Below are 24120 nucleotides of genomic sequence, written 5' to 3'. Positions count from 1 at the left end.
TCGTTGCTTTTATTTTTTTAGTTGTCATATAGCTATTTTGTGTTTTGTATTTTGCGTTTGTTGTTATCTCAACCTTTACTGTTTCTGTTTGGCTATTGTCTGTTTGTCTGTTGTCGTATTCTGCTTCCGTTTCATCTGTCAAAGCACTTTGTAAACATTGTTTTTAAAGGAGCTGTATAAATAAGGTTGTTATTCATTAGGAGGTTGGAAGTTGGTTGTAGTTGAAGCTGATCATTGCTAGATATTTGACTGAGCTGTAAATACAGTATTAATGGTGAATGATGTTCATGTCCAGAGCACAGGTATCTGTACCCTGTATGGCTCAAACTGACACAAAGATTGCAATAATTTATTCATTCTAATGCACTTTGCTTGGTTGCCTGCTGTAGCCAGTTCCGATGTGTGCTGTATGCTGTATGCATCTGTGTGTATTAAGTTGCCTTCCTCATGCAAGATTCACTGTGTACTAATTCCATGTGATTTTCTTGCTAAACCCATTCAGCCAACAAAACCAAAACATCTCAGTTATGTAGTTTAATTTTCTGTTTGCTAATAGTTTTACAACAGGCTAAAATGCCTTCTTTATTACTACTATCGAGGTAGATTTGAAATTTGCTTCATTTTACATTGTTGAATTTTGCATGCATCACTCCTGACCTCAACATGATCAAACTTCATTAACATTTTACATAAACTAAATATTTATTTGTAAATAAAACAAAGACAATGAGATTAAGGCCATCATGTTTTAATGAATGCAGTGTAACTTTTAAGTCTTTCATCTCAGGGCAGTGAAAGTTTTACATAAGAATCATGAAAAAAAAAATATGAAAAATGCAATCTGGAAAAAAAATGATTTCTTTGAGTTTCACTACTGCTGACATCCAAAGAGTGCATACTGCAGCCTCATCTCCTCCATGCCCAAACAGGTAGGTCTGTGTTCCTCAGTCTGACACTCTTCTTCTGTGGGCCAGTACTCGATCCAGGTTCTCTCACCGAGTACATACTGATACCTGAGGAGAGCAAAGTGTAAAATATATTTGGTCTTCATGTGGTCAGCTATCTATAACACTCTGCAACACAACATGAAAAAGCCCAACTCCCTTCAACAAGAAACATGTAAGTACTTAGTACTCAAATGTGATTTAGAAAGCAAAAAATTAAAATGTTGTGACGAACACAGTGTAATGATGGGGATACACATGCAACACACAAGCAAATTCAGTCAAGGAACAGACTTACAGTTGATCTTGGACATCTCTGTGAATATCTCTGGACATTCCCATGACAAGGTAGGTCTTGCTTGTTCTCAGACCTAAAGACTGCCTGCAGTGTGGCAAACTGAGGAATGTGCGCAGTTTACCTTGAGGACTTAAATCATAATTTCCTGTAATAAAAATTTAGAAGAGAGAGAGAGAGAAAGAAAGGCACAACTGAAGGATTAAATGCATCGCTAAAGGTGCAGTACAAAACATTAATGCTTCACACTTCAGGGTCAGGGGTGGCTATGGGCAGGGATGGGGTCACCTGAACAAGTACCTTGCCCACCCAAATCAAACTTCTTTGTTCAGCCAATGGACAAATAGCACAGAACATATCAATACCATTTCTAATGTCTGACTGATTGGCAGCCTGTAACACGACTGTAACATGCCACCTGTAGGAAGACGAGTCCTCCTACAGATGGAAGAGCTTGATGAGGGTGGCATTGTCGGCTTGACAGACTGGTGACGGGAGGTGCAGCTTTACTTTATACTACTTGGTTGTACGGGATACATGTGTCTTATGGCTTTAATGTAAATGGGTTAAACGGACCTGTCAAATGGAAGAGAGTTCTAACGCATGTGAAAAAATTGAAAACAGACATTGCATTTATACAGGAAACCCATCTGACACCCTGGGAGCATAAAAAACTGAAGAGGGACTGGATAGGGCATGTAATATCGTCATCCTTTAACTCTAAAGCTAGGGGAGTGGCTGTTTTGATAAACAACCTGTAACAACTGGAGAAACCATTGTTGATACATTTGGGAGATATGTTTTAGTGAACTGTCAGATTTACTCAGAACCCTGGACTCTCCGAAACTTTTACACACCCTATTATGACGATGAGTCATTTTTTCAAAATATTCTTGAGTGTGTCAGGAAAGTGTCAGGAGGATGGCAAAACATTCTTATAGGAGGTGACTTTAAAGTCTCTATTGACATTCAAATCTAAAGCAGCCAAAATCACCATAGAATTCATAAAGGAATTAAACTTAACTGATGTGTTGAGACAAATGCACCCTCAAACTCGAGATTATTCCTTTTATTCCGGTCGCCACAACTCCTTTACTCGGATTGATCTTTTCTTGCTGTCGACACAGTTGATTTATAGAGCAGTAGAATCTGAGTACTTATCTAGAACACTATCAGATCACTCACCTCTGACCCTGTCCATTTATATGCCTGAAAAAGCTACTAATATGTATAGGTGGGCATCTGAATCCTACTCTTCTTCAAAAACAGATTTCCACAAATTCATAAGAGATCAGATTGGGGTATTCTGTGAGAAAAACTATGCTTCCTCTCCCAATAGCATTATATTATGGGACACACTTTTTTTAAGGGGACAAATAATCTCTTACACCAAAGCTATCAAAAAGAAATACATGGCAGAAACTGAAGAACTGGAAGCAGACATTTTGAAACTGGAAAAGGAGTTTCAACAATCAAGATCTAAAGAAGCACACCAGTTATCAAAGGTTTTTATTTACCAATAACTGATATTACATCATTACACATCATCCATCATAGTTACTTATCTGACTCTTTGCAAGAAAGTGAACAAGCATGTTTGCCAATATGTTGAACCTTTTACTTCAATTGCCAAAAAATGTATTTCTGCCTGACTGGAAACACAATTGAAGTACGAAGTACCCACAATATTCAAGAAAGAAACAAAAATTGTTATGTCACCTCCACCTTTAAGGCACCTTAAACACTTCATCAGGGGCTGTGCAGTGTAGGCAGATACAAGGTAAATACCCACCTTCCTTGATGACTTCCAGTACCCGCATGTTGTAAATGTCAGTGGACAAACTGTCTGTAAATTGTTCCACTCTCACTTTGTACACTGTGGACAGAGAAATGCAGATTGTTAGCCCACTCTCTACTTTAACTTATTCTCTCAATCTTTCTCACACAAAAATACACATCCATTTTGGATAAAAACAGTATTTAAATACAGTCCATTTACATTCTCTTACCAAAATCTATTTTGCTCTCACAAGACGTAGCTGTGCGCTCATCATTGTTGATTTTGCCCTTCTTCTGCATACTGCAGTTCTCTGGAAGTACACAATATTCACAAAGTAAATATACAGCTGAACTTTAAGTTCTGATGATTATGTTACTAATTAACTTTAAACAAATTTCCACAACCATCTTCTTCACCAGATCTTAAACAAGTACATTACTGGTGGCAAATGGTACATAAAGATTAGTCCTACTCAATCTTACAATACAGTTGTATATTGTCCTCTGTAGTCTTGCAGTCTTGCAAAAATCCTGGTGATATCATCATGGTTTGACCACTGTTGACCACCTCTGCCCGTCTGTCTGTCAGTGGGTACACCACTTTGGTCCAAACTGAAACACCTCAATAACTGATAGATCGATGATCATAAAATATGGTAGAGATAGAATGAATTCTGATGGCTTTGAGATCTTTTTACTTTTTATGTTGACTGACAGGGAGACATTTCTGGTTTTTAGTGGCATGTCTCCATCTGATGATTACCATGGCATTTGGGTCAGACATTCATGTTTTCCTGCAGGTACACTGTAAGCACTTTGTGCTACTTTGACTTTCATACTTCCATCATCTAGTTAGAACCTCTCAGAGGAAGTGGCATCACCGCAGACTCTTATTTAATCTTCCTCCAGCCTCAAGTGCCCCAACTTACTGAGGTACAACAACAAACTGCTGTAGTTTGATATAAGCAGATCATAAATGACTGACCAGAATAATATTAGCTCTGCTTTGAGGTACTACTTCAAAAGTTTCAGCTCTAACAAAACTATTTTTACATCATACAAATTAAGTCAGACAGACATCATCCTGTTTACCTTCAACACATGTGCATTCATCATTCCTACAGAGTCTGAGTAGTTGTCCAGCTCTCCTCTCTGGATGGTAGAATTTCACACACTGAGTTGCTGCAAAAGGAAAGGAAAATTTGAGAAATATTGTGTTAGTTGCAGTACATCAGAATATACAATAGCTACATTGAAAATTTAATGAAGCCTCTAACACAATCATGATCCATCTCAAAGTTGTCCACAATCTACTTTTCAGGCAAATCATCCAGATTGTGATATTAATATGTTTTTAATTTACAGTGTTTCCCACACATAGACTTTAGCTGCGAGGGCCGCCCAGGAATATTAATGGCCGCCAAAATAAGTGGTCCATTTCAGCAGTTATTCATTTCATTTTATTATCTACTCAAATGAATGGCGCAATCCACAACTGATTAACTGGTGGATAATTTCCTGTCAACTCAGTACTCACAGCACATGCTCTGCATACAAAAATGTTGTCTGGTATTTTGTCCCACCTGTAAATGCACTGATTGTGGGGCAACCCATCTTGTTTGGTATAGACCTACTTATGTCACTGTTTTAAACTTGTAAATGCACATGGTTGGTGCGATGCCGATTGGTACCACATTGGTTTTTACAGGCTATGTCATTACATGGACATGGACTCTGCCCTGAGGACACAGACACCACCCCCAACTTCTGCACCCCATTCAACTCTCCTACAAAGGACTGCTATGCCTACTTTTACCTCCATCAGTCCCTACCGTATACCTACTACAGCACGCTCATTATCACACCATCTAATCCAAGTCATTCTGCAACCTCAGCTACCTCCTACCCTTAACTAAAATCCAGTACACTTTGGTCTTTCAAATGTCAGATCCCTCAAGAACATTTTTTAAATTAAATTAATTAATTAATTTTAATAAAATAGACATTTTTATGATCACGGAGACATCTCAGGACTGTTCCAAGCCCAAGCTGCTGTTATGTACAGTGATGCCTATTGGGAGAAAAGAAAAAAATGTATGCATAAGCATATGTAAGCAAGTGTCTCTGAGACTCACGGTCATAGTATTCATAGACTGACACAGCAGCTGGTTGTAAGACGCCCACTTTCAGTTTCTGATGGACCCTAAATGTGATTTCTTCTGGTCGTGTGTGAGAAACCTGTGCAGAGATGGAAAGCAAAGGTGAGACAAAGAAAGAAAGAACAAGGCAGAGAGGAAAAGTATAAAGGCAGGAAACACTGATGTCTTACCTTATCCAGGTAGATGATGAGGGAGCCTCTCTCTGACAGGACTGTGTTCATCTCATATTTTGAAATCACTCGGGCTCGTCCTCTGGACAACTACACACACACACACACGTTAAGGCACATATGAGACAACCAGACAACAAAACGTGTTTCTTCAACCCATCAACACTGACTTTTGAGCTGTATGTGGGGATGTGTGTGTCTGTAACAGTTCTTACTAAGTCCAGGTCATTTGTGTTCGCTGTGAATCCAGTTAACAAGCCAATATCCAAAATTGACATGGTTGCATCACGCTCCCTGTCCTTATATCTGGACAGAAAATGGACAGAATAATAAAAGTAGTAATAAAAGTAGTTCCATATTAAGTAAGTGAGAGAAATGTGAAACCCTTGGTTCAAATCCAGCAATCTCAAAGATTTTGAATGATTTCAAATATACCGTTAAATATAGGGAAAAGCAGTGTGAGATATAGCAGGGGAAAGAGCAGTAATATGAAACAGTTCCTTAGCTGTGTTTTTGGTGCACCAAGATAATGAAAAAAAAAGAAAAAAATCGAAATGATGATGCCTGTAAACCCATGTCATTGTAACACACATCAGTATGTATGATCTATTTATGATACTTACAAAACATCTATTCTCAGCTTGTAAATTTTCTCCTCTTCATCAGTTTCCTCTGCAGAAGCAAAACGATGTATGAGGATTCTTTTTTATTCACATATCTCTTTAAATAAAAATAAAAAGGATAACAGACAGAAAAAGAGAACAAATAGAAAGAGAGAAAGGACATCAACTTACCTGGGAGGAGCTTGACTGACAAGTTAAATTTCTGACAGTCACTTTCTTGCTCTCGAGGCAGCGTGTAATACATCGACACCATCTGTCACATTAAAAGTGCATCTTAAAGCAGTGATGAAACATCAGGGCCTCAAAGACAGCCTAAGATGAATTCTAAATCAAAAGTATTACTTATTATTTTATATGCTTTTATATTCTTAAAATGATTTATTATAAAAATCAAAATGTTTCCAAATCAGAATGTACCATCCCTAACAGCTACCAAGTCTACTGTTATCCAGTAGATTTGAAATACAGATCAACCAGCTACCCATTGGCTGTTGTTCTATGTTGATTGTGTCTGACTAATTCCTTTGTACATTTTGATGCTGCTGAGGACACAGTAGTGTTTAAACCTCAGCAGGTTATTAGGTAAAACAATGTCAGGAAGCTGACTGATGGACTATCTCTAATTGTTTAAAGGTCTTGCTGATACAACTAAACAAGGGAACCGTCTGGAGTGAGACTGAAACCAACCGGTCACACTTTAGCACGAAATGAGAGGGATCTTCCACCCTAAAAAAGTGAAGATTTCTGCCAGTTCAAAGACTTGAAAAAAGTAATCAATGCATCTGTTGTTAAGACCAAGAAGACTGGGAAACACAAATTTCATGACTGAACTTTGACTGGTTAAAAGTGGAGACCAACATCAGTCATCACATCACAACTTTTCCATCCACTGGCTTCCAAAGACAGTAAACAAAACCAGACCTACCTGCACCTTTATTTTGCTATCCATGTGCTGCTGTGTCAGTGTGACTTTCCCCACTAATAAAGGCCTATCAAATTTTATCAGGAAAGAAAATGTCAAATAAAAAATCTTTTTTGCTTACTTTCAACGTCGCTTCTCCAGTTCCTGTGGCAGTCACACTTACATCCTTATTTATGTTGTTGAACTGTTGAGATTTAAAATGTGCACATGTGCAAACAAAGACAGACAAGGTTAAAACAATCAGAAGCTGAGAAGAATTCTGGCTTCAAATCTAACATTATATCTAGAGAGAATGACAAAAACACTTTAAAAGTGAAAAATGTAAAACTGTAACAACAAAGCAAAATTTTAAAAAATCAGTAGGGTCATTTAAATAAGTTACACCTAAGAACACAATAATTTATTGAGAGGGCCAGTGGCATCTGGGACAAAAGAGTCCCAAGCGTGGGTCCTTTATGAGAGGCCTGGGAGTTTGCGGGTTATGCACAGTATCTTGGCTGTTACTTGGACTTCTGGACGGTGCCTGGAATCTCTTCTTTCAATCCTCGGTATTTAATGAGCTTCTCGTATTCCTTCTTCTTGATGTTGCTGTCGCTTAGGATCACTACATCTATCACCACCGTCTTCTTCTGTTGTTTGTCAACCACCATAATGTCTGGCCGGTTCACCATCACCATTTTTTCAGTCTAGATCTGGAAGTTCCACAGGATTTTAGTTTTTTCACTCTCAGCCACTTTGTGGGGCATCTTCCCTTCTGACCTTGAGAGTTTCTGCCCATACGCAGTGCAGATGTTCTTCTATATTATGCCAGTCACTTGGTTATGGTGTTCCATGTATGCTGTTCCTGCCTGCATTTTACACCCAGCTGTTGTGTGTTGTGTCTCAGGAGCATCTTTGCATAGCCTACATCTGGGGTCCGGTCCGGTGTGGTAGACCCCAGCCTCTGTTGATCTTGTACTGTGCGCCTGTTCTTGTGCTGCCATGATTAGAGCTGATTGCCAGTGACTCTAATGTCATTGCTGTAGATTCTGGTGATGTGGATCATCCAGTCCGTGTCTCGTGCACTTTTGGCATGATATCATCCATGTAGAGGTGATGGCTGGTGGTTGCTCCACTTGGGAACCAGTATCTGTAAATGCCCTTTGTGATGATCTGGCTGGCTGAGGGGGCTCAGGCCTATATACACTGCTCAAAAAAATAAAGGGAACACCAAGTCAATCACACTTCTGTGAAATCTGTCCAGTTAGGAAGCAACACTGATTGGCCATCAATTTCACATGCTGTTGTGCAAATGGAATAGACAACAGGGGGAAATTATAGGCAATGAGCAAGACACCCCCAATAAAGGAGTGGTTCTGCAGATGGTGACCACAGACCACTTCTCAGTTTCTATGCTTTCTGGCTGATGTTTTGGTCACTTTTGAATGCTGGTGGTGCTTTCACTCTAGTGGTAGCATAAGACAGAGTCCACAACCCACACAAGTGGCTCAGGTAGTGCAGCTCATCCAGGACATCAATGCAAGCAGTGGCAAGAAGGTTTGCTGTGTCTGTCAGTGCAGTGTCCAGAGCATGGAGGCGCTACCAGGAGAGAGGCCAGTACATCAGGAGATGTGGAGGAGGCCATAGGAGGGCAACAACCCAACCGCTACCTCCTTGCACAAAGACTCTTTGTAAAACTCCCTACTCTTTGTAAAACTCCCTTCAGGCAGGAGGTTACGGTCCATTCGGACCAAAACCTCACGCCACAAGAACAGTTTCTTCCCCTGTGCTGTTAGACTGTTGAACGCCAACTGACTAACATGCTGCCCTGCACCTTAGCAATTGATTTTGCTCATTCACTGTCCACCTGCTGTTCATTTGCACTGTCTACCTCACCCACTTGCACTATACTCCACCCTGCACTACCTTACTTTTGAACTACCTCCAGAAAAATATTTATTTCACTTATTTTATTTTGTGTTACCTTACTCTATTTTATTTTTATTTTTTATTTTATTTTATTCTTCAATTATATGTTACTGTTATGTTCTATGTATGCACCAATCACCAAGACAAATTCCTAGTAATGTGAAACCTCTTCACTTACATGGCAATAAAGTCTTTTCTGATTCTGATTCTGATTCTGATTCTGACAGAGGTAGCGGTCCTGCTGCTGGGTTGTTGCCCTCCTACGGCCTCCTCCACATCTCCTGATGTACTGGCCTCTCTGCACCACAGACTGTCCAGGAGTCAGCGGATGCTTTAGTCCAGGTCTGGGAGGAGATCCCTCAGGAGACCATCCGCCACCTTATCAGGAGCATGCCCAGGCGTTGTAGGGAGGTCATACAGCCACGTGGAGGCCACACACACTACTGAGCCTCATTTTGACTTGTTTTAAGGACATTTCATCAAAGTTGGATCAGCTTGTAGTGTGTTTTTCCACTTTAATTTTAAGTGTGACTCCAAATCCAGACCTCCATGGGTTAATAAATTTGATTTCCATTGATAATTTTTGTGTGATTTTGTTGTCAGCACATTCAACTATGTAAAGAACAAAGTATTTGATAAGAATATTTCATTCATTCAGATCTAGGATGTGTTGTGTTAGTGTTCCCTTTATTTTTTTGAGCAGTATATATATATATATATATATATATATATATATATATATATATACATTTCACTGTTAGAAACTTTGATGTTGTTGCTTTATTGATAATGATGATGATGATGTGTTTGTGTGTGTTTGTGTGAGCGTGTGCGTTCTCACTTTAGACGTTCTTGTGGCATAGTGGTTTTCCCTGTTAAAGTTGTACTTGTCAGGTTTTAACCTGCCAGGTAACAAAATGTCCACATTCAGATTATATTCTTGTTCTTTAGCAGTGGCCCAGTACTCAGCTACAGCCTGGTACACCATTATGGTAGCCTGGAGAGAGAGAAACATAGTCAATAGCTTGAGCCCATATTGCTGAACAAAAAACATCAGTATAGACATTCTAAATGCTTCCAGACAGAGAGTGGAGTGAGTCCTGTGTTACCTGAGTGGATCCAAAGCCTCCGCCGACCCTCTGCTGCTGGGTGAACCATCTGACAACACGCCTGGCTTCTTCAAAGGCCTTTATTAACAAAGGGAAAGAATGTTCAGGTCCTGAGTCATATCAAGTTTAAGGGAAAAATCCACAATTAAAAGACAAACCCTAAACTTTCACTATAGTTTAAATTAACTTTGGGACTTTTGTCTCTTCATACTTATAAAGCTTGAGGGATTTCTTTGACAATACCTGAAATATATTGACAACTGTGAGTTTAATTTCTGTAAATATTTGTTCAAACACTCATGACTCTCAAATAATGAAGCCCAATGACTTCACTTTTAGCACCATAATGTGATATTTGTGTCAAATCTGTCATTAAATTTGCTGCATATTTTCAAGTTCCCCAAAAAACTTAACATAACCTCCCTTCATCGACATTCTAGTCTATTGATGTAGTAACATGGCTCATGGCTCTGTTTTATTTATTTATTTTAGCACAATGAAACACTCAGAAGCACATAAGTGGGATGTGCTCACCTTTGCCTTGACCAGAGCAAGAAGAGCATAAGCTGTGGCCTCCAGTGTATAAACATGTCCTTTGGGTGAAGGCCAGTGGGATAACGCTGAGAAAACACACACACACACACAACCTTTTATTACTTTGCTTTACTTGTGACAAGCTTTATTAATTATGAAGTCCAAAACCCTCTTGTATGTGGGTGCATATTCATTATTGTGACCAAAAGCTCACACACACACAATAACAGACATGAAAAAAAGAGCACCCAATAGCTTTTTTTTCTGTTTGTGTTTGAAAATATTGTGAGAAAAAACCTGGGGATACAACCTGGGGAGGCAAACTTGTAGAGGATCTCCTGGTTCAGTTTGTTTTCATTGGCCAGGGCATATGATGTCATTGTAACAGCATAAGGGCTGGTGAGGTGAGGCAGACGTGTCTCCAGGTAGGACACTGCTTTATCTATGCTGCTTTGCAGACTCTGAATGGAAGGAAAAGGCAGCTAATGAGAACAGATAATAAGCACATCCAATTCTTTGAGAGTGGTAGGCAACAAGCAGAGTAGAGATCCTGCTCTTATGTTTGCAGTTTGAGATGCTTTGTACTGTATCTGGTTGGGTGGATACTTATATATAATCAACCCTTAAATGTAAAAAGGTGGCCTGGATAAAAAGACTTCAGGGTTACCTGAGAGCAGTATATAAAGGGCTGTTGGAGAGGTGGAACACATACATGATGTTGCACAGTGAGTTCAGTCGGTGTCAGCTTGAATTTTGTTAATTTGTCACAACAAGAAGAAGAACTGGAAAAAGAAGTGGCTGCATATTGGACTGTTTCCCTAACACTTACTGTGGAGTTTAGTTAAATCTGTGGAAATTCTTGTTATTAAATGCTGAAGGAATGTTTTAACCTACGGTGGCCGACAAGTACAAATGCACTGCATATACAGAAATGTGCTGCATGTATAAACGTGTGGAGCAACTTTCTTCTTCTCATGTACTCATCTGTTCCACACATTTATACATTCGTTGTCTGTCTCTCGGGTGGACACTCAGCACTGCCCCTAGAGGCCTGGAGTACTTCCGTTATATGGCTGGATAGGTGTTTTCTTTTTGCATTTGTTTGCTTATTTGCAGTGCGTTTCTGTATTTGAAGTGCCTGTCTGTATGTGCAGCGCATTTGTACTTGTCAGCCACCGTATTGACCTCTTGAATGTTCGCCAGTAGTTGTTTGCATTTATTCATTCCTCTTTGCTCTTCTGAGTCCTGATTGTTAAACTCTTACACTCTCCTGTAGTTTACTTTATTCGGAAGACTGATAAGTTGTCTTTTCAAGACCAAGAAGCAGAAATCAGTCAAGAATGAAATAAAGACAAGAAGCTAGAAGAGAAAAGCAATATATGCAGGTGAATACTCACATTAACAGTGGCAGCACACAGTGTGCGTGACTCCTGCATGGCAATGAGGCAGAAGGCTGTCATGGAGGCGTCTGAATCTGTGCCGCGTACATCACCCTACACATGGACATATACATATGGAAAAGCGTCTTTTTATCGTTTTTGAGTAGTGTCTCATTTTGAAACAGCCGATCCTGAAATCAGTGCACACACCGTCATCTGTCCATTAAACACCCCTCCAACTTCTCTGAACATGCCGTCAGATTGCTGTGCGTTGAGAATCAGAAACTTCGTGGCGTCACAGATGACGCTGTGTTGTATTGGCACCAGACTGTTGGCCATGGAAAACACCTTGGCAACATAGGCTGTCAGCCTTAGAGAGAAGAAGTAGTGTTGGTGTTACTCACTTGTACATAAAACACACCCGGCACTCACGATTAAAGACACAAATGTATGAGTTCACTGATGTTTGGATGCCTCACCAGGTGCTACTTTGGTGAGAGGAAAATACAGCAAAAGACCCATCATTTTTACGGAAGGCAAGCTCATTCTGATAGCCTGGACACAAACAAAACACACAACCTTTTTACTGACTACCATTCAACTCTCAACTAAATCTTATCCACTGAAAGCCAGTTTGTGGAGTGCTGTTAAACTGGACTCTTACCGGTCTTGATGTACTGGAGGGCGTCGTTGCGCCTCTCAAAGCCCACAATTTCCCACTGGTTGGTTTTGTCCAAATAGATGGTTGCAATGACAGGCAGGGTCATGAGGGCCACGTTTGTTTCTCCAGTGCCTGAGGGCTGGCGGATCAGACTATCCATAGATTTCCCACTAATGACGTTCTCCACTACTGCATTTATCTGCTCTCGTCCTGTGTGGTCACAGACAAAGGTCCCCACAAAGCGGCCGCTTGCCATTAAGAAGTAAAAACATCTTTGGCAACAATAATAAGAACGACATTGCAAAAGGAGAATTTACAGGCACTCTCTGTCATTATTTGTCACAGCAGCACAACATCAGACTTAGCACAACCACAGTTCCAATGCAGTTGTTCACTTCTTTGACTTTACATGTGCTGCAGTGTGTGAAGCTCCATAGATGAGGTTGAGTCGATGAAGATTGAGACTTATTTTGCCATTAAACTGTGCTTTCGGTCCAAATGATTTTGTGTTGTTTTAAGCCCACTTCAAATGTCTGCTGTCGATACCGTTAGGAAAATACAAAACTGATTCCATGCGGTTTTGAGATCCAAATTTGTGCTTCAGATAGCGCTTCTGATGGCAGTTTTTCATATTTTTTAAAGAAATGCATGTATTGTGTTAACTCCAAGAGTGGGCGTCACATCATTCTTCAAAGTGCAAGAGTCTTAGCCTACTGTGTCCATGGAAACATGAATAACTGAACGCAACATCTCTATTCACTTTCAGTTGCAAATCTTAAGCTAGAAGAGAGATTAGAGTTTCCATTTTCAGAGAAATGTGTCCCTCATTCTCACCTGTCAAAGAGATTATTGTCTTTACAGGTGTGTTTGGCAACAAATCCTTCAGAGGAATTCCACTGTTGATAATTTCCTGCTGCTGGCCACCTAAAGTTAGAGGGGAGAAGGGTTATCAAGTTAGGGGATTAGCAATTAAAGAAACTTTTTGTTTTTATGCTAATTGTGGCTACTTCAATAGTAAACACTTACCAACACCTTTGTTAGTAGGGTCTAGTGTTAGAATCATTATGGATTTTGTCAGTACGCCTGCAGGCTAGAAAAAACAGCAGTTAATCAACATACCAGGAAGAACATTTTTAAGTTTTGAGCCATTTTTAAGTAAACTGTGTGACAAAATATGATAGTGCTTGCACTTTAAAATGATGTGTAGTCTTATTTTTAGTTTGACTGATGAACTTGATGTGTGCAAAAAAAACTAAGACGAGCACAAAATCATCCTCCAGGTTGCAGCTAAATACGACCTCTGAGCTGAACGTCAGTCTGATGTGGTTTCAGCTGGCTTGAAGTGGCCACACATACATGCCAATCAGACAGTTACAGGTCTGAGACAAAAATGTAAAGCTTGAATTGTGTCTTATTTTGTTGTTCAGACTGAACATTATACTGCAACAAGACAGTTCAGAGAGTACAGAGTGTGTGTCCCTCTCACCAGCACTCGCAGCATCTTCATGACCCCATCACTGAGTAATGAGTCTTTAACAGCTGCTTTGACTTCAACTCGAAAGTGTCCTTCCTTCATGGGAATAATGATGAAGGGTACCGATCGTGTAGTCTGAGGCCCAACTTTAACCTCCTGACGATATTTCCCACGCCTGGAAGCTGCACTGCACACATGCTCCTCCTCAAGCAGATCCACACGGACCTTAAAGCAACATAAAACATTAAAGAGATGTTTACAAATTAAAGATAAAATGAGAAGAATGTATGAGAAAAGAATGAAAAGGATGATGTCTCTAGGGCACATGGGGTCACCAGTATGGTTCACTGAGCATAAAACTATGTGAATCATATGCTATGGCCTTCACAATCTCTTGGACCGAACACAATATAACACAAAGATTTTAAACCAGTGTATTACATAGCACCCTGCACGACCATCATTACCAAAACACAAACATAGTTCAAGCATAAGGACAAACTGGTCAGTTTGCATGTTTAAAAAAAACGTCCTGAACCTGAACCTGTTACCAATGCTGGTGTCCAGGGATGACAAAAAGTCTCTCAATCACACTTACTGCGTAGAATCATATTGTTTGAAACACCGTATGACCTGAATATAGCCAATATATAGTGCTGAGCAGAGAGAGAGAGTTTCTTCAGGCGATCTTAACAGCTTGTCTCGTCCAGTCTTGTCATGTACAGGATGTTTTCACAATTAAGATTCACAAGTGATAAAACTGGTTGTCTGAAGATACTTAAATTAGAAGTGTGTGTAATTATACCACTTTATGGCAGACTCAATACAGTGGACAAGACACCAACAAGACCATTTAAAAGCAAGAGGGCCATCTGTCTAAAAAACTATTAAGAATATAGTCTGTGACATGATGGAAAGAATTTCACCAATTCTGGCAGCACACAATCTTGTGAAAAACATCATCTTGTTCACGAAAGACACTGGCTCTGTACAGATAAAGTGAAGTGAAAGCATCCTGAAAAGAGAACGGCGTCAGACTCTCTCTATGTGGGCTGTGGTCTGAGAATCCTTATTTTTTTTATTTGATGGCCCGTCCATGTGTACATGTGTGCATGTTACTGCATACTGTAAGACAGATTAAGAAAGGAAATAACTTTCATGCATCTAATTCATGCAGATTTGTATTTTTATAAAATCGATGTATAGTCTTGCCGAATATGAGTGGTGAGACTTTTGTTTCAGCTTGTCTTTGTTTCCTGTTGTTTGTCAGTAATAAAGACATTTTAATTGTCAGCGCTTTACATTCCTGTCATCTGATGATGCCTAGCAATTGCAGTGTGCCACTGTGTTATTATAATTAAAATTATAAGGCATAATTGGAATTAAAAAATGCAATGCGCTTTTGTGAGATACCATTTTAATATTAAACCCTGTCACTACTTTAAACTGTAAATAATCTCACTCACAGTGATAGGATCTGGGCTGTAGTTATGGAGGATAGCCTTAATTTCCAGCTGCTCTCCGTGGACAGCAGAGTACGGCAGTCTGAGATCAATGAAGAACTCCTTTCGAACAATGACTTCTAATGGATCAGCCACACAGATACCTTTAAGTCAAGAGGGAAAATATGCATGAAATAAAATCAAACAAAAGGACATGAAAGAGGGGAAGAGGATGGTAAGGGGACAGGTGAGGTGACACTTTATAATAAGTGTTTAAAATCCAAATAGTGTTTAACTGACAAACACCAGAATCCTCTTTCAGGACTGTATAAACTATATTTTACGCTTGCAGCCTGCTGACATCACTGACTGTCAGTTTCATGTTGCTTTCCGGAGCTGCAGAAGACTGCTTTAGGACTACAAAACCTGAGACTCAACAAGCCATAATCTTACCCTGTACTAGCAGATATGTGATCAGTCATAATCCATTATAAGACACGGAATCAAATTGTTTAATGTCTCTATGTGTTTGTGATATATTGTAAAAATCCATCTATAGGACAGATATTATTACCACTCTTCTATAAATTTTAATGATTAAACAAACATACAAACAAGTCAAACAGTGCAGAGAAACATAAACCTCACCGTGAGTTCTTGACAGACTAATCCCAGTGATCTGCCTGGTTGTCATCGAGTCTTGCAAAGGAAAATTTTTCACAAATGATGTGGTGTCACTGAAAAAAGACAAGGGTCATTACTATTACCATTAGTGGTTAAAAAACTTCTAAGGTCTTTAGAGGTGACATCATTGTGAGTATATTTATATTGCCTCACCAGTTAGGATTCCCCACAGGACAAGAAGGCAGTTGGATATCTGACCACAGCCAACTGTCAGGGAAGCTGGTGCGAGAAATAATTTCATTGCTGTCCATGTAACTGTCATCCGTGTCACCTAGTGTCAATTAAATGGTTACCATACCATTACAGTATGGTAATGGATGGTGACCCACTGCCCCATCAATCATTTGTGCTTTAAAAATGGCAAGACAGCCAGCAACAAATAACAACAATTTACTTGCTACAATAAATGGTTTAAGCATGGATGGAAGCTTAAACAGTCTGACCAGAAGCCAGTCATAGCTGCATTCATTGAAAAATATTGACATTATTTGTTTGTATTAAATTTAACATTACATGGCAGGATATCGTCTTCCATTTTAAATGTCATCCAAAAAACTTTGAAGGAGAACCTGAACTGTCATGCAGAAGTTCAGTGAATGTGTAGTTGCTCTGTAATTTGAGCTTGATTCTTACCCAGGCTGGTAGTGATGTCTCGTTTCCTCCGGCTGGGAGCTGGACACTTTATATCTGGAAAGAATTAAAGGATCCAGCATGTATACATGCAGCAGTAATTTGACAAATTACTGCTGCATAATAGCCCTGTGTCTCCCTTCATCATTACATCATCATTATATAATTTATTACTTAACTCTTCACAGTATTGTTGAATGTATTGTATTGTCTGATTGAAAGTCATTATACAAGATAAGACTATAAAATAGTATGTCATGCAATTGTCATTTACCTGGATGACATAGTTGCCCACCCAGTTAAAAGGGCAAAAATTTGGTCCCATGATGTTTGTTAATTATCATTATAAATGTTGGCATTCTTAAAGGTATGCTTACTACAACAGGTAGAAATACATACAGTACACTGAGAAACAGGTTGTAAACAGTAAACAATCAAAAAGTAAGCAGATGGATGCTGTGGTACAGTCTGTTGGACGGCAGGAGGCAGTTTGAGACTGGGGTGGATCAGGACACCAATGATCCTGTTGGCCTTTATCTGCATGCTCTGTTGATAGCAGCTCTTTCCTGACAATGTCATCAGGGTTTTCAACTGAAAAGGTTGATTAGGAAATGGAGCCAGTGGAGCTCAGCAAATTGAGCCAAGATTAGTCTTGTTCTCCTGTGACATCCAGGTGGCCAACAAACTTAGCAGTGTTGTGGATGAACTGCATTTTTCTCTGCTAAAGAGAAGAATGGCAAAAACATACTGCTTTCCAGGTACGAATGTCCAGGAAAAAAAAAATCCCAGAGATTTTTATGGAAACATCCAAAGTTAGAGAGGCTTGTTGTCAATGTGAAGCAAAATTCTGAACTGCCAAAATTGGACTTTATCCAGTTGTTGACAGTCCTGCATGCACAGAAGAGCATAATTATTAATATTTTAGGTTTTTATCCGAGAAAAGTTTTTTCATCTAGGCCTATTAACCAGTTTGAAGTTCACCATGCCTTGTATAATCCCATGAAAAGCTTTTGGATGCAGACCAGTTCGACCCCTCTCTCTTAATACTTGCTGCCTCCATCATTGCTGTACCATTGACACACACATTCTTTATTTAAAGCTTTTTCCTGGTTCAGTTCAAAACATTTGGAAATCAGCATCATTAGTGACTCCTCTGCATAAAGGAGGGTGGTACCTGTTGTGCAACCTTGTTTGCTGATTTGTCAAAGGTTTTTGACACTGCCAATCACACACTAATTCTGGATAAATTGGCCTCGTTGGGTTTTGATGAAGCATGCTTTAAATGGTTTTAGGACTACTTGTCCAATAGAACAAAATGCTGCAGGTTCTGTTCATTCAGATTAGATTATAAACAGTTTAATTTGAGGCATTTTTCTGCATCTGTATCGCAGAAGACAACTGCAAAAGCACATTTTTACGCAGATGACACCATTCTTTATGCTTATATGCAATCTGTGGGTAAGCTGTGTCAAACCTTCAATGTGCAATTGACTGTGCAGAAATCATTTTTGACATTAGATTAGTTCTAAATCTATTAGACCCATTATTAAAAATGTCAAGAGAGTGGGATCATGTTTATTACAGCATTTGTTCCATGAATGAGACCCAACCTGAACATGTCACAGATTACATCTGGGCATTTGACTAAAATCAGAGTGGACAGTGAAGTATTATCACCTTGTCTGTAGGGAGTCCCAGAAGCACTGGACTGGAACAACAGCCCAGCATCGTAGAACACATTCATACTGTCCTTCCCTCCACCTGGTGTGCAGCCTGTGTCGAACTTCTCTGTAATGTCCCACACCTGAGTAATGTGGCAATTATTCACACACAGAGATACCATTGGAGAGTCAGGTTTTACATCAAGGAGTGTTTTTTTTCCTTTGTTTACCAAAGTCTGTGATCAAATTCTACTCACTGGCCTATTTATTATCTCCAAATGCTTATCACTTGTACAGTACAGAAGGCTGGAACATATCTCAGTTCACGTGGGGACAGTAGCAGGGTTCATCCTGGACAATTTATCTCTCTATCATAGGACAAACACAAATAGACAGAAAACTATCTGCACTAACAGCTTAGAGTATCAATGAATCTAACCTGCATGTCTTTAAAATGTGGGAGGAAGCCAGAATACCTGGAGCTAACTCGACACATAAAGACATCATTAAGCCCACGGACTCAAACTTCATTGTAACAAAGTTGACATACCATGGTCTTAAATGAACATTCTTTAAAAAACTTGAGAGGAAGAAGAAAGAAATTGCCTTTTTCTGCGTCAGGCGGTGCTTGTTGTTTAGGACGTAGACGCCATTGTCAACTGCCACCAGTCCCACTGTGGCTCCTGGGTCTCCAGTGACCTTCAGACCAAACATCTTGCGAGGCCCATATGATGGAATATTTCTGGTTGATTCCAGCTTCAGCTAAATAACAATGAATGAAACATGCACTTTCAGGCATAAAAAATACGCCCTAAAATATTCACAGAACTTTATCCCTTTGTGTGTGGGTGTTTGTTTTCCCACTTAAACTCTGCTACATCAGTGTTGTGTGTCTCACCGATCCCATGCAGGAGTCCTTGACATCCACCCAAACAGAGTCTGCTACCACTTCATTGTCATTTGTATGGTAGTAGGCTACGATGCGGAATGATGGCAGCATTTCTTTGGTTATGGGGATTGTCAGAGAAATCAGTGCTTGGCCTCTTGTCTTGTATCGGCCATATTTCACCAGCTGACCTCTGCTCAGGATCTGGGGACACAGATTCACAGATCAGCAGCTTACATTTAGGTGAGTGTGTACACTGCACAGACTGCTGAAAGCAACACAAAAACTCAAACATGTACATAAAGCAGACATACAGAGGAACAAAACATCTCTCACCAGGTATGTGATGTCATTTTGTGAATTTTCCTGCCTGTTGAGGAAGCCGCGGATTCTAAGGTATTGTCCTAATTCCACCTCAACGGTGTCCACAACTGTAATAACAACATTCCTCTGTTACTGTTAGTGTCAGACATTTGGGAATGGGTTGAGCAACATTACCCCTCCATCACCACTGACTTCACCATCTGAAGATGTTTCAGGATGTTTCTCACCTATGTGGATGTAGCTGTTGCTTTTAGTGATATAAGGGAGAGCCAGCATGGTGGCTGATGTTTGTCTTTCACTTGAAATAAGAGGATCACTGGTCTTTGCCTGCAAAGAAATATACACATTTCAGCATACATGTAAGTTATATAAAGATACTGAAGCTCTATCCTAGCCAAGCTGAAGCTAGCTTTACATTACAAAGTGTAATTGATTTAGACAGCCAATTTTCAAACAGAATAAAAAAATATCACTGAATTAAAGAAAAGACAAAAGCCTGAAGAGGTCAGCTGATGAAAGCAGAAAAGCAGATAATAGCTCAATACAGTACAACTCACACTTGCTGTACTGAATCACCATCACATATTTTATTATGTCTATCTTTGCATTGTCTTTCATGAAAATTTGTTTTAAGATCTCTGCATTAAAATTTAAGTCTGGTATTTACTCCAAAACGTCTTCCAAAACCTCTTTAGATATCACTAGAACCAGCTGAGGGTTGTGCTCTGCTTGATTTCACAGTGTATTTCCCTCATGCTGATTTACATAGGTGTCAGCTTCCATTTGCCAAACAGATCAAAATACAAAAAAGGGGGGGAAACTGAGAAACTTACAGTGATTGTCAGTGTGTCAGTCCTGGCCTCTGTATTGATAGTAACCCTTGCCACGCCATTGGCTGCAGTGCGACTTCGTACCTGACCTGGATCGATCACCACTTCAACACCCTGTGCAGGAGTGTCGTCAGGATTCAGGACTTCAACCTGCCATAGAAGACAAACATCCACCTGAAGTCATCTAATTAAATTTGCCTTATTAAAGCATACCCTAATATTATGATGAAAATGCTCTATACTCATTTGCAAACTCCAATGAAGGTGCAGCAGAAAAGCTATGACTGAGATAATATTAACAATCTAATGTATGCATCAATAATGATTTATTAAAGAGCAGTCCTATTGCTGAGATTATAGTAACTGTTTTAATGAGCAATCATTTACATAAATGCAAATTTAAACTTTACCACTGCATCAAAGGACATTCCTGGTTTGAAATATTTGGGTGTTTTCTTGAAGTGGATGGTGTATGGTGATGTGACAATCTTGATTCCTCTCAACTCTGCCTCTACCATTTCACCACCTGTAATAAATGCACATCACAAACGTGTTTTTTTTTTTTTAACTGTTATATTTGGACTTCTAAGCTCTACAACTAAGATCTGTTCCAAAAGGCTCCCATCGTAAAAACTGTAAGTCTCCTATATCCACCCAAGCAGAAAAGTTCAGCAGAGATAGAATATATTTTGTTAAAAAGTAAATCCTATAAACCATCATATAAGGAGCAATAAAACAGGGGAATTCATCTTGAGTCTGACCTTAATCACATAATAACCAAAGTGTGTGTGTTTGTGTGTGTGTGGATGGGTGTAGCTTTCGTCCTGGCTCCCAGCTGTGCTATTATTTCACACCTGTCCATCATCTGTAATCAGCACACCTGCCTGCTATCAAGTTAGCACCAACGCCACCAACCATCACGGTCAAGCCTGTCTGTCCCTCAATCCAGAATGTTCAAATACTCTCTTTCTTACCACTCTCTGTGAGCACAGTGACAGCTACATATATGGGACTCCCCACCAGGTCGCGGATGTTGAAGGTCTGTGTGATGTGCCCTCTCATCAGCTTGGTCTCACCATAACCTCTATTGATCTAAAGTGACATAACACAAAAATACACATTGAAATACAATCAGTTAACAGTTGGTGGGTCCTTCTGAATCTGTAAATTCTTTTATCAGTCTGGAATATATCTGTCATTCATGTATTTGTAGATATAAATGAGTTTGGCTGAAAAACCTACTGTACTGTAACAGACTGTATTATACTGTACTATAATGTAACAGACATGTGGAAAACTATAAAGTTCTTTGCTATTTTTTACTTTGTGTTTACAAAAGAAAGAGAGCACATTACATTAAGGCATAGCAGTGCTACAGAGATGTCTCAAGAGTGAGTGTGCTCACCTGAACCTTCTGAAGAGAACTTGGAAAGCTCTTCTTTTGACCGTCTTGTATGACTCCAAATACCACGTAGGCTGTCCCATCCACCTCCTCACCAAACAGATACCTTATACACAAAGGAAGTACGTTTAAGTGCTCTGCACCATCCGGCTTCCTCCCACAATCCCAAAAACATGCACATTAGGCTTCTGGCTACTCTGCATTGTCCATAGGTGTGAGCGTGAGAGTGTGTGGTTGTTTGTCTTTGCGTCGGCTCTGCGATTGACTGGCGAGGGTCCAGGGTGTACCCCGCCTCTCGCCCGTAGTTAGCTGGGATAGGATCCAGCCCCCCCTGCGACCCTGACAGATAAGCAGTATAGAAAATGGATGGATGGACTCATAATAACTTTGTAATAATAATGTATAATAATGTAAATAATAACTTTGAGAGCCATGGCTGAAAGTCATGAGATTATTCAAAGAAACATACATTATATTCCAAGAAAGGGGTGGTAAGGGACTCAAACTTCTTCAACAAAGGCAGATATATTGAATATACACCCTCAGGTCAACCTCCTTCCAAGGAAATAATAAGGAAATAGACATTTTTTTGTTTCCTTGACTTCCTATTGTTGTTTATATTTGTCAGGAACTTTCCTCTATATAACTTCTATATAGTTTTTGTACATTGTAGTGATTTCCCAATTTACATATAAATAACTTCTGTCCCTTCATTTTCATTTCTTCCCATCTACATGTGAGGTTGAATTGGTACTTTGTTGGAATTGTATTTATACTGTAATATGTTTTGTAAGTGTCCTTAAGTTTACCAGTCACGTGACCTAGTCACATGATAACTTGAAGAGATTCAAACAGATCTGTTCTCCTTGCAATTAACATGGCCTGAAGAAGTTCATAGAACTGGCTGAACCATGATTTGATAAAGCTGGACAGTCACCATTTTTTGTTTTTTTGAACATTGGCCCTATCCTTGAAGAGCACCTGATTTTTCACTTCAACCTTCAGTTCCCTTTTGGTTTTATTTGCCCTGTTTCTTTATCTGCAATGCAAAATATTCTGATGTCAAGATATTTTTCTGTCTTCTAAACAGCAAAGAAAGATATAAACAATGCAATCTGTAACTGTAACAACATTAGACTGGAAAGAATCTAGAATGATTTCTATGTTTCTCCAGTTTGTGGTGGTAATGGGCTACACACACTTGGCTTCACTCCAAAATTGAAATGCAAAAGAAATCAAGATGGCCTCGATATGCTAGTTACCACCTTCAAAAAGTTAATGACCAGCAAAGTCAGTGGCAGATCTAGTGGGTTGCTAGCCCCTGTGTACCAGTTGCCAACTTGGTGGAATTAACAGTCAGTTTCTGATTTCTGAGCACCGAGTTCTTATTTCCTACTACTGGCTTATCACTGACCACATCAGTGGCTGGTGTCGGCAAGGAGATAGATGCCTCTGACTTCTCAGTGGTCATATTTGCGCCATAATATAATAATCCCCATAATCCCCATGAGGCCGACAACCATAAAGTAGAAATTTCTGCCTCTGCTAATAAGAATGGAATAAAATCATATACATATAATCAAAAATTTTTACATATGCTTCCAGGTTTTCTTCATGGCTGTGCAGCTCTGAATATGCACAGTTGAATTTTCTCCAGCTGGTTTCTCCTGTGAGTTCCCTTATAGACTTAATATCGTGATGAAGTTAATCGAATTTCTTAACTCAGGAAAAGTTTGATGAATTCAAAACCTCCATATATCAAAGATTCATAACAGAAAGACTCATAATTGATCTTGTTTGTAGTTTGAGATGTCCTGTCAACAGTTTTACGGATGTCTCTTTCATAGTGGCTCTAAATGGCAAAATGCTTTTTTGGGCTGCTTTTGGTCTGTTTTTCACTGCAATACCATGACTGGCCTCTGAGCAAAACTGGAAGCAACACTGAGCATCAGCTTATTTGAACGAACACAGGTGGCTGTTTCCTGACTCAGTCAGTGTGGTTTGGTGGTGTAGAAATGCAGGAAATTTGCTGTAAATTAACTACGAGTGTTGACCATCATTGTGATTCCAGTCTCTGGATGAGTTGTAAAGCTCAACAAGCTAATGCAAAGACAGGCTGACTATATTGACCTTGCTTCATGAGACATCCCTCTGGTTTCTTGAACCACAAAACAAAAACTTTAACATACGTAGCTTTGATGTTGACAGTAAACTCTTCACTGTCCACGTAGAAGAAGGGGCTCACAGACGTCAGTTTCACCTCAAAACTGGGCAGCACTGAAAATTGAAAACATTTCATTGTGT

General features: G+C 39.5%; 1 protein-coding gene across 1 annotated transcript in view; it reads right to left on the bottom strand.

Annotated features, from left to right (window-relative positions):
• Positions 1-732: 732 nt before the first annotated feature.
• LOC124068699 (complement C3-like) overlaps positions 733-24120 on the bottom strand; it is a 28275-nt gene continuing 4887 nt past the window's right edge. The window contains exons 7-42 of the mRNA XM_046407119.1: positions 24006-24093; positions 21820-21922; positions 21389-21506; positions 20825-20940; positions 20418-20564; positions 19812-19911; positions 19597-19691; positions 19273-19464; positions 18981-19136; positions 18391-18517; positions 16717-16770; positions 16237-16354; positions 16048-16136; positions 15424-15563; positions 13970-14182; positions 13510-13573; positions 13318-13407; positions 12487-12693; positions 12302-12377; positions 12033-12192; positions 11841-11936; positions 10754-10904; positions 10444-10529; positions 9910-9987; positions 9642-9797; positions 7014-7076; positions 6142-6223; positions 5971-6019; positions 5563-5653; positions 5348-5437; positions 5154-5256; positions 4111-4200; positions 3249-3329; positions 3032-3115; positions 1243-1387; positions 733-1013 (exon numbers count right to left, since the gene is read on the bottom strand). Coding sequence (XP_046263075.1) covers positions 872-1013; positions 1243-1387; positions 3032-3115; positions 3249-3329; positions 4111-4200; positions 5154-5256; positions 5348-5437; positions 5563-5653; positions 5971-6019; positions 6142-6223; positions 7014-7076; positions 9642-9797; positions 9910-9987; positions 10444-10529; positions 10754-10904; positions 11841-11936; positions 12033-12192; positions 12302-12377; positions 12487-12693; positions 13318-13407; positions 13510-13573; positions 13970-14182; positions 15424-15563; positions 16048-16136; positions 16237-16354; positions 16717-16770; positions 18391-18517; positions 18981-19136; positions 19273-19464; positions 19597-19691; positions 19812-19911; positions 20418-20564; positions 20825-20940; positions 21389-21506; positions 21820-21922; positions 24006-24093 — 4040 coding nt within the window. The 3' untranslated portion in view covers positions 733-871. The remainder of the gene's footprint in view (positions 1014-1242; positions 1388-3031; positions 3116-3248; positions 3330-4110; positions 4201-5153; positions 5257-5347; positions 5438-5562; positions 5654-5970; positions 6020-6141; positions 6224-7013; positions 7077-9641; positions 9798-9909; positions 9988-10443; positions 10530-10753; positions 10905-11840; positions 11937-12032; positions 12193-12301; positions 12378-12486; positions 12694-13317; positions 13408-13509; positions 13574-13969; positions 14183-15423; positions 15564-16047; positions 16137-16236; positions 16355-16716; positions 16771-18390; positions 18518-18980; positions 19137-19272; positions 19465-19596; positions 19692-19811; positions 19912-20417; positions 20565-20824; positions 20941-21388; positions 21507-21819; positions 21923-24005; positions 24094-24120) is intronic.

The sequence above is a fragment of the Scatophagus argus genome, chromosome 2 (genome assembly GCF_020382885.2).
Source record: "Scatophagus argus isolate fScaArg1 chromosome 2, fScaArg1.pri, whole genome shotgun sequence".
Lineage (NCBI taxonomy): Eukaryota > Metazoa > Chordata > Actinopteri > Scatophagidae > Scatophagus > Scatophagus argus.
The sequence above is the reverse complement of the archived record's forward strand: the minus strand, read 5'-3'. Positions and strand labels throughout refer to the sequence as shown.